The following is a 12,600-nucleotide window of genomic DNA, read 5'->3' as shown; positions in this document are numbered from 1 at the left end:
ATCTCTTCATGGAGCAATCCCTGAACTGCTTTCTTTATTGCATCAGAAAATTCCTGGATTCTGATTTTCTCAGTTATGTTTTTATGGTTTATTTAGTTTTGAAAAAAAATGTGCTGTATATTTGCATTTGTTACAAAACACTGTAGGAACAGTAAACAGTGTTACTGTTGTGTTTTACAATTCTTAATGTTTGTGTTGTTTACACACACATCTTGCATTTTCCTTTATTCTAACTGGAGAATTGGCTAATGAAAATAAATGATACATGGCTGCCTTTTCACCAATTTATTTAAATGTTTTACCTAGCTGTTTGCATCAACAACATTCCAAGTTTTTTCTTAAAAGAGGAGTTTTGCTTCCTGAGATTTATGCTTGTATTTCAACAACAACAAAAGCCCCTTTGAGTTATCAGCAGAAAGCTGGTAAATTAACTAGTGAATGTTCAGAGGATCTCTTTAAATAAATGTTTAAATAAATTCAGGGCCTTCTATGAACTGGAAAGGAGCAGAAAACTAGCAGCATAGGGCAAAAATGAGATGGTGTTTGTGATTTTCTGGACATAAGCAACAATCATTCGTGTATCTCAGTCATTGCAAGCAGCGTTTTGCCTAGCGTATCAGATTTAGCCACTTTCTATTATTTGGAGATATGGAGGATTTGGAGAGATGGAGGATTCTGGCAAACAGACAAGTTTTCCAAGTGGAAAGAGGTGGGTCAGTAACACTTCAGCAAAAATCTGGCATCCTAAAGGTGATTCGCTTTGGTGATAGTTTCTGTATAGCTCGTATAGCTGGATGATAATCAGTGAAAGAAAAATGCTGAAGGATATCTTTAGTTTCAGTAATTTACGTTGCAAGAATAATTTAGGGTTATGTTAATTTTCATGTTAATTTTTTTAACAATGCTTTCCTGGGTATTACCTGACAAACTTTTTTTCCCTTAGTTTTTCAACATTGATCTTTTATGCAGGAGAAAAAATTTGACTGGAGATACAGTTTATAGTCATACTTGTAGTCAACAATCTTTGTTTTGTTTTTCTCTTTGTTTTTATGCAGTCTTATTTTAAGAACTGTTAATTGTCTTATAAAAATATCTAATATACATTCTAGATTATGAAATCTCAAAGTCCAGTCTGCTAGCTTCAGCATTTAAAATATACATTTTTTTCTCTTTTAATAGCCTGCTCAATTTCTAACAGTATTGACAGTCGGTGCCTTTTTTGATTCAGAGTTGTAAACAGTTGTAATGTTGAAATCTGCCATCTTTCCTGAATGCTGGTGCTCGACTTCAAAGTAAAATGTACAGCTACAGTGGAAACTCATTTAACACTAGGTTTATTTCTTTCCTTCTTAAATGAAATGAGCAGTATTCATTGTGTAAAGGATAGAAAAGACAGACCAGTATCAGACCTCATCTATCTGTGAAGTGTATCTGTGAACCAGAAAGACTTAAAATATAGGACATGGCACAGACATCACAGTGAAGCTACCTAACTCCAGAAGATCTGATCTATTCATTATTCTGCAAAAGCAGACTTTCTGGAATAGAAGTGATTTTTTTTTTTTTTTTTTTAAATGGTTGAATAATTAAGTGCAGTCAGTTATCTAAGATTAGGTAATCTTGCTTATAGAAGAATTTTTGTAATGTATGTGATTATCTACTGTTTATTCAATGGTATTTTTATATTAAAAAAAATGTAGATTTTCCAGAATCCAGGGAAGCAAGTGATAAATTGCCTGCCAAGCTAGTATTTCAAGAATATGAAGTTGGTTACTTAGTACCATAAATTTATTTGGTTAACTTTTTTGCTGACTTTCTACCTGGCATTTAGAAAAAACAGAACAGAAGACATAAATGGTTGAGAACATTGTGGTGAACTTTGTGGTACTGTACAAGAGCCTTCATGGTTACATGTAGGTGACCATATACATGGCTGAATCTGGAGGGGGAAAAAAAAAACACACTACCACACCACGAGGCAATTGCTTATTGGTAACACAGGTTTCCAAATTCAACTTTGTATGGAGCTTCTCTGGGGAGGTCTCTTTTAATATAATTGATGATTTGGTAGAAAAAAATAATATGATATAGCAGTAATAAACAACGGTCTTTTTCTCTCCCCCCCGCCGCCTTTTTTTTTTTTTTTTTTTTTTTTTTTTTTTTTAAGATTGTGCTTTTACCATAGCACCCTTAATGCTACTTCATGGGTTTGTATTTCTTTTCTCTGAATAAGATCTATTCTGGAAAGTGTGTGGTTTTCTCTACCAAGAAACACATTATATGTTCTTCTGTGCTAATTTAAAAGTTATCTTAGTTCTCCTTGGTTTATCCTTTACTTCAGTTATTCCAACTTTTGGAAATATTTTCCATATCCTTTTTGTTCTTGCTTTACTGCACATTGTGCACTAGTGTACCTAATACAAAACCAGTGTGTCTTTTGAAATTAATATGTTTAATCCAGATATGGCTAACTGAGGATACAAATGAGTAGGCTGTATTTTTTAATGTATTCTGCTTTCTGCTTTTCTTTGTTCTTTAAAAAAAAAAGAACTTTTGTAATATCTTATTGAAGCAAAACTACCAAAAACTAGTAAGTCTATTAGCAGAAGAAAACTTCTAGTATTAATTGATTCATTGGTATTTTCATGATAAACAGAGTTGTAATTTCTCCTTTGGATTTGTGATTATAGAGCTCAGCCAAAATATGGTAATGGCAATGAAAATTTAAAAGATTTTTTTTCTTTAAATCTTTATCGGGACAAATAAATGTAGCTGTCTCAAAACTGTTCAAGATTTATGCTGATCAAAGCTTCTTTTAGACTTAAAACTTCTGATTACTGTTTGTGCCTTAGGAGTTACAAGGGTCATCTTTAGGATGGAAGATCTGAGAGTAATTTTCCTTTATTGTTGTAGTTAGTCCTTCCCTCCCTCATATATGTATCTTGACTCTTAATTATGGCCATACTGATTTGTTGGAATATTACTAGATTAAGTTATTCTTCATTTTATTTTATTTTATTTTATTTTTATTTTTATTTTTATTTTTATTTTTATTTTTATTTTATTTTATTTTATTTTATTTTTATTTTTATTTTATTTTATTTTATTTTTATTTATTTATTTATTAAATCCTAGGGAAGCCATCTTTTCTCCTTGGACAGTTGTTCTTGCACGGTATTTGTGTTTGTTGTCTCGCCTGTTGCCATGTTCTCTTTTCCCAGATCCTCATTGGTTTCCTCTTTCGCCAACTCATCCTGTCTTATCACAGGTCTCACACCTTCCAGTCTTCTGACCTTAGTTTCTTTCTTGGTTGGTACCGCCTTCACTTTCTCTCTGTTTCTGCCTGTCTCTTTTTTCTGTCCTACCCATCCTCCCTCAGCACTCAGCTTCTGTGTGTATCATTCCAGTTTTCTCTGCTGTTTTTTTTCCCTCTGCTATTACTCAATATAGGCAGCTTCCACGGTGTCCTTGGGTGAGGAACTTAAAACAAGATGGATTGCATTGGTCCTGGTATGTTGTAGGTGTAGCGATCCACCTACATTGTCAGTGCAGCCTCACTCAAAGTAGGTGATTTTGAGAAACTAACAATTCTCTACAGAGCGTGTATGACATCAGTCTCACTTGGAAAAAAAAAGTATAAATAGGTTTTCACAGGAATAGTTAGATGAGTGTATTTGATGTAAGGGCCATCTGCTAATGTGTGTCATAGTCTGCTTTTAGATCATTCATGTAATTTAATACTTTCATGGAAAAGAAAAAAGCATGCAAGCAAAATATGTGCTGTTTTTTTTTTTTTCTTATACACTCATAGTTCAGCCCAGATAGTATTGTGATCTCAGTCTTAAAAGAAACTAAAACCATGATCTTAGAATGGAATATGCCTAGGTTTTACAAAACAGAGCAATCTGTATCAAAATACAAAATATTAATGTATAAATTCAACATAAATATGCATATGTGTAAAGAAATGTTATATCTATTTCTTTGTAACAGATTTTTCTTTCATCTTAATGTTTGACAATATGTCTTTACTAAATATTTTACTAATGTTTTTACGAAACAGAATGCGTAGCATAATGTTGCATCATCTAAAGCTTCCCATTTTCAATGGAAGTTAAATTATTGCCATACTGATATCTCTTATTTAGTCAGCCTTACTCTATGCCTTTGCTGTAGGTAGGAAGCTGTCTGATTTCATTTTGTGCATCCTTTCTCTTTAAGACCGGATTGAGTTATTTTAAGATACTTACAATCTACTTGTCTACATACAAGACTAAACTGTGCTATACAGTTGTCCCCTCTGGGCATGCAAAGGCAGAATATAGCTACAAAGTGCTTGAAGTTTAAGCTTAAATGTTCCTCATCTTTGTCCTCAATTACAGAATCTTCTGGCTGAGAAGGTAGAACAGCTGATGGAGTGGAGCTCAAGGCGCTCGGTCATCCGCATGAATGGAGACAAATTCCGAAGATTTGTGAAGGCTCCACCTCGTAACTACTCTGTGATAGTGATGTTCACTGCTCTACAGCCACAGCGGCAATGCTCTGTTTGCAGGTAATTCATTTTTTTTTTCCGCCTTTCTCACCACAGTTTTCAGGTGAACATTTTAATCAATGTGAAATACAGGTAGGACTGTTCTTTGCTTGGGGCAGATATTTACTATTTAACAGCCTCATGTGTTTGTTAAAGCATCATTTCAACTTCTTTTTAATATATATGATAAATTTTAGAAGTTTTTTTAGTTTCAGCATTTTTTAATTACAGTTGAACAAAATGTATGCCACCTAGGACTAAAACTTTTTAAGAAATCTGCTTTATACTATTATCAGTCAGCTGCAATCTCTCCAAAGATGTTTTGTGATAAAGTAAATAATTACCTTTCAATAATATGACATTTCACTAATTTCTCCCATTAAGTGATATCTAAAGCTCTGATACAGATGTGAGTTATGCTGTGATTTCACCGATTTGGATATTTCTTACATGCAAGTGCATTTTTCCACAAGGAAAAATATTGTGGAATACTGTCTGGCACTGCACTTTGAAATGTGCTGTTAGCTCCTTTTAGAACATATATTGGAGTGGTAGTGGTATTCTTCTAAGTCCAAGATCTTTCTCTGAAAGTTTCTAGTTCAATGCAGTTAATCAAAAAATGACAAATGATAGACATGGGAATGGGGCCAAGGGACTGAGAGCTAGTCATGTACTTAATTACATTACTAAATCAGAAATTGAGCTAATAAAACCTTCTTCAGCCAAAACATGCATTAGAAATTACTGTGTTTAGGCTTATTATTCAGGGTGTTCAAAACTTATCTAAATAGGCACCGGAATGCTGCATAGAACTACAAAATAGGTAACATTTATATGAAGAATATTTCTTTGTTTTAAATAGGTGTAATGTAAGCAATATTTAAAGTTGATAATTGTTAGTGACTTGTTGGATTTCTTAGGCAATAGAATGCAACATTTACAACACAAAATTCAGCTGGCTTGCAATCATAAGATGAAAACCTGTAGTTATATATGTTTTTTCTTAGATGTTTTAATAGGTTAATTTTTTGCTGTTGGTTTCAGTTTGTCAGTTTTGAAGAAGAGTGTGTAAATTGCATTCCCATGAGTTCACCCTCTACATCTGAACTGTGAAGGGGAGGAAGTTAGGTACAGAAGCTAACATTGCTAAGTCAAAGTAATACTTCTTTACCACTTCCTGCACTTGGTTGCTACTATTTCTTTGCATTGCCAGAGTTTAACTTTAGGAAATGAAACAAGAGTTGGAAGTTTACCATATTGTTTAAAATCACTTATTATTTTCCTTCCAAGTAGATAAGTTAACCTTATAAGCTTCATCCTGTAATATGCTAGGCTAGGTATTTATGTATAGAAGCAACTAAAAATCTTTAAGCATAACAGGAAGAAAAAAATCAACATACTGCTTTCAGTCAGGATTATTTAAATGAATGTGAAGTTGAGATCCTCTCTTTCATGTGAAATAAAAGAAATTTAATGAGGTTGATCGTACTGCACATAAAACCATTATTAGGAAAATCGACATTTTCAAATCAATGGCTAATTAATGGATGGGAGCACTGAAAAGATATACAGAACTGAAATGCATGCATTACTTTATTGTTAGCTATTCACTAGCCAGTTTGCCTAAAGGAAAAATAGATTTTTAACTAAATCTGTAATGTTCTGTGAGGATGCTTCTATCCACGGTTTAAGTTAACTGTTGCTAATCAAAATATTTTTGAAACAGTTGTATACAAAAACCAATGTTATATTTAAAATAAAAAGTAGTATTTAGACTGAAATATTTGTCTTTGAATAACTGTCTCAAGAATTAGTATGCTCACCCTCCCCCCGCACCCAAAAAAAAAAAAGTCTAAAGGTCTTCTCTCTTTGGTGGATAGATTTGACATTTTGGTGTTTTATCTCAGTGTCCAGTTTGTAAAGAATAGGGGAGCAGTATTTTTAAAAGAGAAATGTAGTGTGCTGCTGTTGCATAGAGCTACCTCAAAAGCTAAGCATGAATAACAAAGTATTATATGGAAAAAAAAAAAAGAGAGAGAGAGAGAGAAATAACAGGTGGGAGAGCAATGGTGGGAGATGTGCTCCTCTTCTGCAGAAGAGCAGTGGAAGCTGATTGTCATTGGAGTTGACCATTGAAGACTTGTTCATCTGAGGCATGAGGGGTAATGTGTCCTATTGTGTTAAAATAAACTGTATCTTTTGTGTATCTGATTTTGCATTTGTCTAAATTTAGAATGCTTGATGTCAGGTTGATCCCCTACCTACAGTGTTGTTGTACATTCCTTCAAGTGTTTTGAATGATTTTACTACCAACAATGGAGAGCTAGTTTCTTCCATCTAGGAAGTTAGCATCACCCACCTTTCAGAGTGAACATAAAATCAGTTTGGTGGTCAAGTTTTGTACCAGACTAAGGAATACAGTGTCTGTCCATTGCTGAAGAGTGTTGTTGTTTGGACATTGTCTAGAAGGTGTGAAGATCTTTTTCCCAATCTTTTCAACACCAGAAAAGTTCCATATTTTGGTTAAAACTTGGTTGAGTGATCGTAGCCAAATCTTAAAACTTTTGGGATTACGCTATGTAGTAACTTCTGAAAAAGTATACCCTTATATATAGTAAGAAACCATACGTGGAGAAAAGACCCCATTTGTCTCATAAAATCCAAGTTTTTTCTGTGTGCAGCAAGGACAACATTGTCACATCAGTCACATAAATCACGTAGAAGTTACAGGTTTGTGAAAGCATGTGGAAATAATATAAATTTACTCTTAAAATGCTGCATGCCAAGAAATCCTCGTGACTTCAGAAGTTTGGATGAAACTATGTAAAATTAACCTTTCAATTACTAGTTGATCTTTTTGATTAAAATCAAAGCATATTGCATATTTTGTAGATGTTCTCAAGCAAAAATTACTGAAGATCTTTTTTTGCCAGTGGAATGAGAAGCATTTTTTATCACTGCAGGAAATAAATAGATAATGTTACACATCAGCTTGAGAAGGGTTAATTGAAAAAAAATCAGTGATTCTCACTTAATTTGTCATTTTTTATGTAATTTATCTATTCATCCAGTGCTTTATGTCTTTGTTCCTAATACATGTAATACTGTTGTATTTAATGCTTTCTGTTTACATAATTTTGCTTGATTTGCTTCAAATTCTTTTACATAATCTCTTTTCAGTATTTTAAATACGTACTTTTAGAAGTTAAAAATTATATATATAAATTCTGTTTTATTCTATGTCCATAACGAATCAGATTGATTTACAGGTGATTCTGAAAATGCAACAACCCATTTCTCAACTCTGAGACATGGATTGGTTTGGTATTCATCTTAATGAAATATTTTCACTAACAGTTTTCCAAAGGCTGTGTTTATGAAGAAGCAGCCAAAAAAGGCTAGGAATGGAGAGAAGCTTGTGTAGCCAGTATTTTTTTCACCCCATGTTGACTAGACTGTTGTATATGTAAAAGCTTGTATTGAAAGGAGCACTCCCATTAGATGAAGTTGTGTATGCATCTGTGAATATGTGTGTGTAAAGAGTATAATAAGTATGTAAGTGTATATATATATAAGTATATATACATGTGTATATATATATTATATATACTTGTAGTATAGTATATAGTATATACTATAATATATATAGTATATATAAATATATAGTGTATATACTTATATATATAAAGTATATAAAAGTATATATAAAGTATAATAAGTATATAAAATAATCTAAATAATAATTTTGTATAAATACAAATAAGTGTATACAGTATATGTGTTGGTCATGAGGGAGCCAGCTCAATTTTGCTGGTGTGGCATATGTTTTCTAAAGACTTCTTTTGTTGCATTTTGAGTGACGAGGCTGAATTCTGTCAGAAAGGATTAACAGTGTCTTTTGGACTAAGATGTACCTACTGCAGAAATCATGCTGCAGCATGAGTTCCAAGTCAATTAGTTATTAACTATTTCTTTTGTATTTGCTTTAGGATTATAAAAAGGTATATTATAATTCAACATACAGCTTGTGCATTTTTAAGTTCTGAGCTTAATGTCATGTGCCTTTCATAAAAGGCCCTTAAGTATAGCTGCCTTCTGCTGTTGACTCATTGTGCAGAAAGGAATGACAAAATACACAAAATAATAAGTTCCACATATTTTTATTACCATCTACCCCATCAGTAAGATATATCTAGGAGGAGGTTTTTTATCTAGAAAAGAAAGGAAATCTATTGGTTTCCCTGTTCAAGAGGATATCTGAGAAAACTGTTTTCAAGTAGTTGATCAAAGAGTAGGTCAAAAGCAAAAAATAAAATTCTGACAGTCAAGGAGTTGTCATGAGAAATGAGAAGACAGGATCCTCCCTCTACCTTTCAGCTTTTTGCTGGTTGATCATGAGCGGGTAGTGAAAAAAACATTGCTATGTCTCTTCACTGTACTGAGAGGGAATTATCTTTTGAACTTTTGTTCAAAAAAGGAACAGGAGGTGTGGAACGAGCCAGTGAAAGTTCTGCATTTGTTTTTTTCCAGTGCATTTTAGTATTATGATAGAAGTATGGATGAGTCTTGTTTTCCAGAATAGTAGTTATTTGTGTGGACCATGAGAGGCTCCTTATTCTCTTTCTACAAAATATGATGAAGTGTCCTTTCATCTCCAGAATAAATTGGAATTGGATCTATTGGGATGCTGTAAATAGAATACCATGGTTTTTAGCTTGTTTTCTGTTACTATCAATATTTAGATTGCATAAATAGTGTAGTATTCAACTACTGTCCGTTCTGTCTTATTTTGTAGTGTTTGGAGTATATTTTGGATGAATTTGTTAGGTTCTTTCATGCTTTTCACCATGACATCGAGTCATGCTAAAAACAAAAGCAAATAAGCAGTTTGAATTTATTATCTTGATACTGAGTAGTAGTTAAAATATGCATTTAGCCTCTTTGTCTCATCTTTTAGGGAAAACCATTTCAAATAAAAAACAAAAGTTGTTCTGGATGTAAATTGCAGCATTGATCACATTTCTACTTAAGCAGATGGGTTAAGAACTGGTAGGTCACCTGGTAATGCATTCTTTGCCAATTGTACATTCGTAAATGTTTTTTTGCAGTCCATAGCATGCCAAAAATTGATGTTTTACTGCTTTCTTTGACAAATAATTCTACAGTCTATTTTATTCCTTTTACAACATTCAGTTTGCATTTTCCCTAATATAATGTCAGACTAATAGAACAAAATTAATCAAATTTAATATAGCTCAAGCTATACAAATGTGATTATCTGCCATAGACACCAATGTAATTAATCTTTTTAAATAAAACTTTTAATATTTAATGAGTGCTCTTGTGTAATGTGTGACATTTTATAGACCATTTGCCTAGCAGCTTACTTTTCAGTGGGTTGAATATTCTAGGAAACTCTAGTAGTAGCATTTTATTTTGATCTGGTCATTATTTTCTAGAAGTTGGTTATTATTACTGTTGGTGTTGCTATATGTTGCTACATGTTATGACAAGATTAAGAGGTGACTGGAGCAGCAATATCATTTACAGAATTACAGAATCAGAAAAATCTGACAGAAAAATCATTTAAATCTTTTCTATCAAAAAATTGTGTCAAACTAACAAGAACAGTGCTAATGTTAATCTGATGAGTTCATACCAAGTGTGGTTCTGCTCTATGTCTTTATAGTATTTTATATAATTATTATAATGAATTATATAATTAACATTACTTCATGTAAACAAACTGTGATAGAGTTGATGTTAACTAATGGTAGGGATAGACAAGTAGATAACTAGTGATGGAATTGATATAACTGATGTTAATTGGAGGTTGATTTTTTTTTCCAGCCAAGTACTTACACTGTTTATTATTATTATATTTAAGAACGAGTAAGCAACACATCAAAAAAAAAAATTAATGCAATTTTTTTGGCTTCATCAGGATATCCATTGGAACTTATTTAGTGGATGTGGAATATCTTTTTTTTTATTATTATTATTATTTAACACAGTAATTGTAGTACGTTCTTCAGTAGCAATCCTGTAACTTTGCATTCCTGCCCCTCCTTGTTGCAGTCTCCTTCCTCCACACCCTCCAAGAGCTGCTATAAGGGTGTACTGCAGAATGCTTTGGAACGTTCAGTGAGAAGATAAAATTGTACTGTTACAGAAAATTCAAGAGGACGTTTGGAAAAATGTTACTTTCTGAAACCTGTGTTCTGCCAGTTACATTAAATCAAAATAGCATAATTTAAACATGAAGAAATGCATGGAGATCGAAGGGAACAAGAGGGTTTTGTCAAATAGTGGGGGCATAACTGGAGTATCTGAACTTCCAGAAATATTGTTACATCACAAGTGATGGGTAGACTAAGAAGAATGCTAGCATCAAGATAAAGTGATTTTATCTTGTTTTTATAATGAAAATAGTGAAACTTTAATATAGCAGGTTTAACAGAAGAGTGAAGAGTGTCCCACAGATATTTCTTGAGGTTTTATAGCATTCCTTTGATGTTGTCTGACTGCCCTCTTCAGGATGACAGTGAATATGTTAGTCTGCTTAATGCTAATATTTGATTCTAGAAAAAAAAAAAAAGCATAATCCATTTTTTATAATTCCAAATTTTGTCTGTTGAATAAATGTTTTAAGGAGAAAGTCTTAATCAAGTAATGAGTGAAAGCTGAGTTTTTTTGTGCTTCATGAGATTTCTTTTCCAGGGAGAAGAGATGATCAAATTTTATTTTAACTTTTTTTCATGATAGATTTTTCTTGTATACAATATATTCCTAGATACAACACAACTCTGCTGGAGTTGCATGTAATATATCTCATGCCTAAGGCTGATCACAGTTATAAGGAAATAGGGTATTGTCTTACCACGCCTGTAATTCTGTCTTCCTCCTCTTTATGTGTGTTTATTTGCTCTTAAAATATGATGTTTTTGTATGTGTTTAGTGCAGAGTTTCTCTCTTGCAGTCCCAGCTTTTAAGTAAATAGTAGTCTGCACCATCATATGCATGGAAATAGTTCTGTGCTTGTGTATTTGGGGCAATTCTTTACTGGTAAGGATCAGTGTACCCCCCCCTTTTTTTTTCCTCCTCTCAGGGCAGACATGGAAAGGTTTAAAATAAACTAAGCAACCAAAACAAACCCAAAACAACCCTGAATGTACAGCCGCAAGGAAAGCAAATAAGAGGCTTTCTTGCAAATCACAAGTAGTAGCAATATGGCTTTCTAATGATGATAAAACAGATTATATAACCCTATATGTTGTGGAAAATTATTCTGTATTGCTTTTAAACCTTGTTTTATAGAAATAATCATGAGCATTTTTATGCTACTTACGAACCTCCTGTTAGCTTGCTGTCACATCCCCAATGTTTAGTAGTTCTTGGCATAGTGTGGACAGACTTTTTCTTTGGCTCTGTTTTTTTTTGTACAGAATACTACAGTCACGTTTCTTTGTGATTTTTCACTACTTTCAGATTTCTCTATGTGCATTTGTCTTTGGCAAGTAAATCCTGTTACTATACTTGAAGGCCATGTAAGCATCTCCATACAGAGATCTGTTTGCAGATTTTGGTGATCCTCAGGAGGCCTTTCCTGAGGGTTTTAATTGTGTTTTCTGAAGCTTTTGATTATGAAGGAGATTACTCTTGTTAACATCTTCTGGGATCTCTCTGCTTTTAGTTTGACTTAACACATTTGTAATTTTGGAGAATGCAAGTGTGAAGCAGAGAGTTGTATAATGAGCTCGAACTTTGTTTATTAATTGATAATATGGGTGTTGAGAATGAAATTTTAAGTGTAAATCGCCTAACCACTGCAGTTGGCTAGGTCATCTTTGTTGCCAGTGGATGCCACACAGATATATGTTTGTTTCTTTTAGGCAAGCTAACGAAGAATATCAAGTGCTGGCTAATTCATGGCGCTATTCATCTGCTTTTTCAAACAAGCTGTTCTTCACAATAGTGGATTATGATGAAGGGGCAGATGTCTTTCAACAGGTAATGCTGGATATTATAAAACATTCTTAATTTTTTATAATACATATTTATTTGATAAA

The 12,600-nt window shown here is 32.9% G+C and overlaps 1 protein-coding gene across 5 annotated transcripts in view; it reads left to right on the top strand.

Annotated features, from left to right (window-relative positions):
• The window catches only part of TUSC3 (tumor suppressor candidate 3), a 118,506-nt gene that overhangs the window by 38,974 nt on the left and 66,932 nt on the right, over positions 1–12,600 (top strand). For all 5 annotated transcript variants that reach the window (XM_068681512.1, XM_068681510.1, XM_068681511.1 and 2 more), the window contains exons 2-3: positions 4,383–4,552; positions 12,424–12,541. In XM_068681512.1, coding sequence (XP_068537613.1) covers positions 4,383–4,552; positions 12,424–12,541 — 288 coding nt within the window. The remainder of the gene's footprint in view (positions 1–4,382; positions 4,553–12,423; positions 12,542–12,600) is intronic.

The sequence above is a fragment of the Anas acuta genome, chromosome 4, assembly GCF_963932015.1.
Source record: "Anas acuta chromosome 4, bAnaAcu1.1, whole genome shotgun sequence".
NCBI classification, from domain to species: domain Eukaryota; kingdom Metazoa; phylum Chordata; class Aves; order Anseriformes; family Anatidae; genus Anas; species Anas acuta.
Note: the sequence above shows the minus strand (reverse complement) of the source record. Positions and strands in the feature narration are given on the sequence as shown.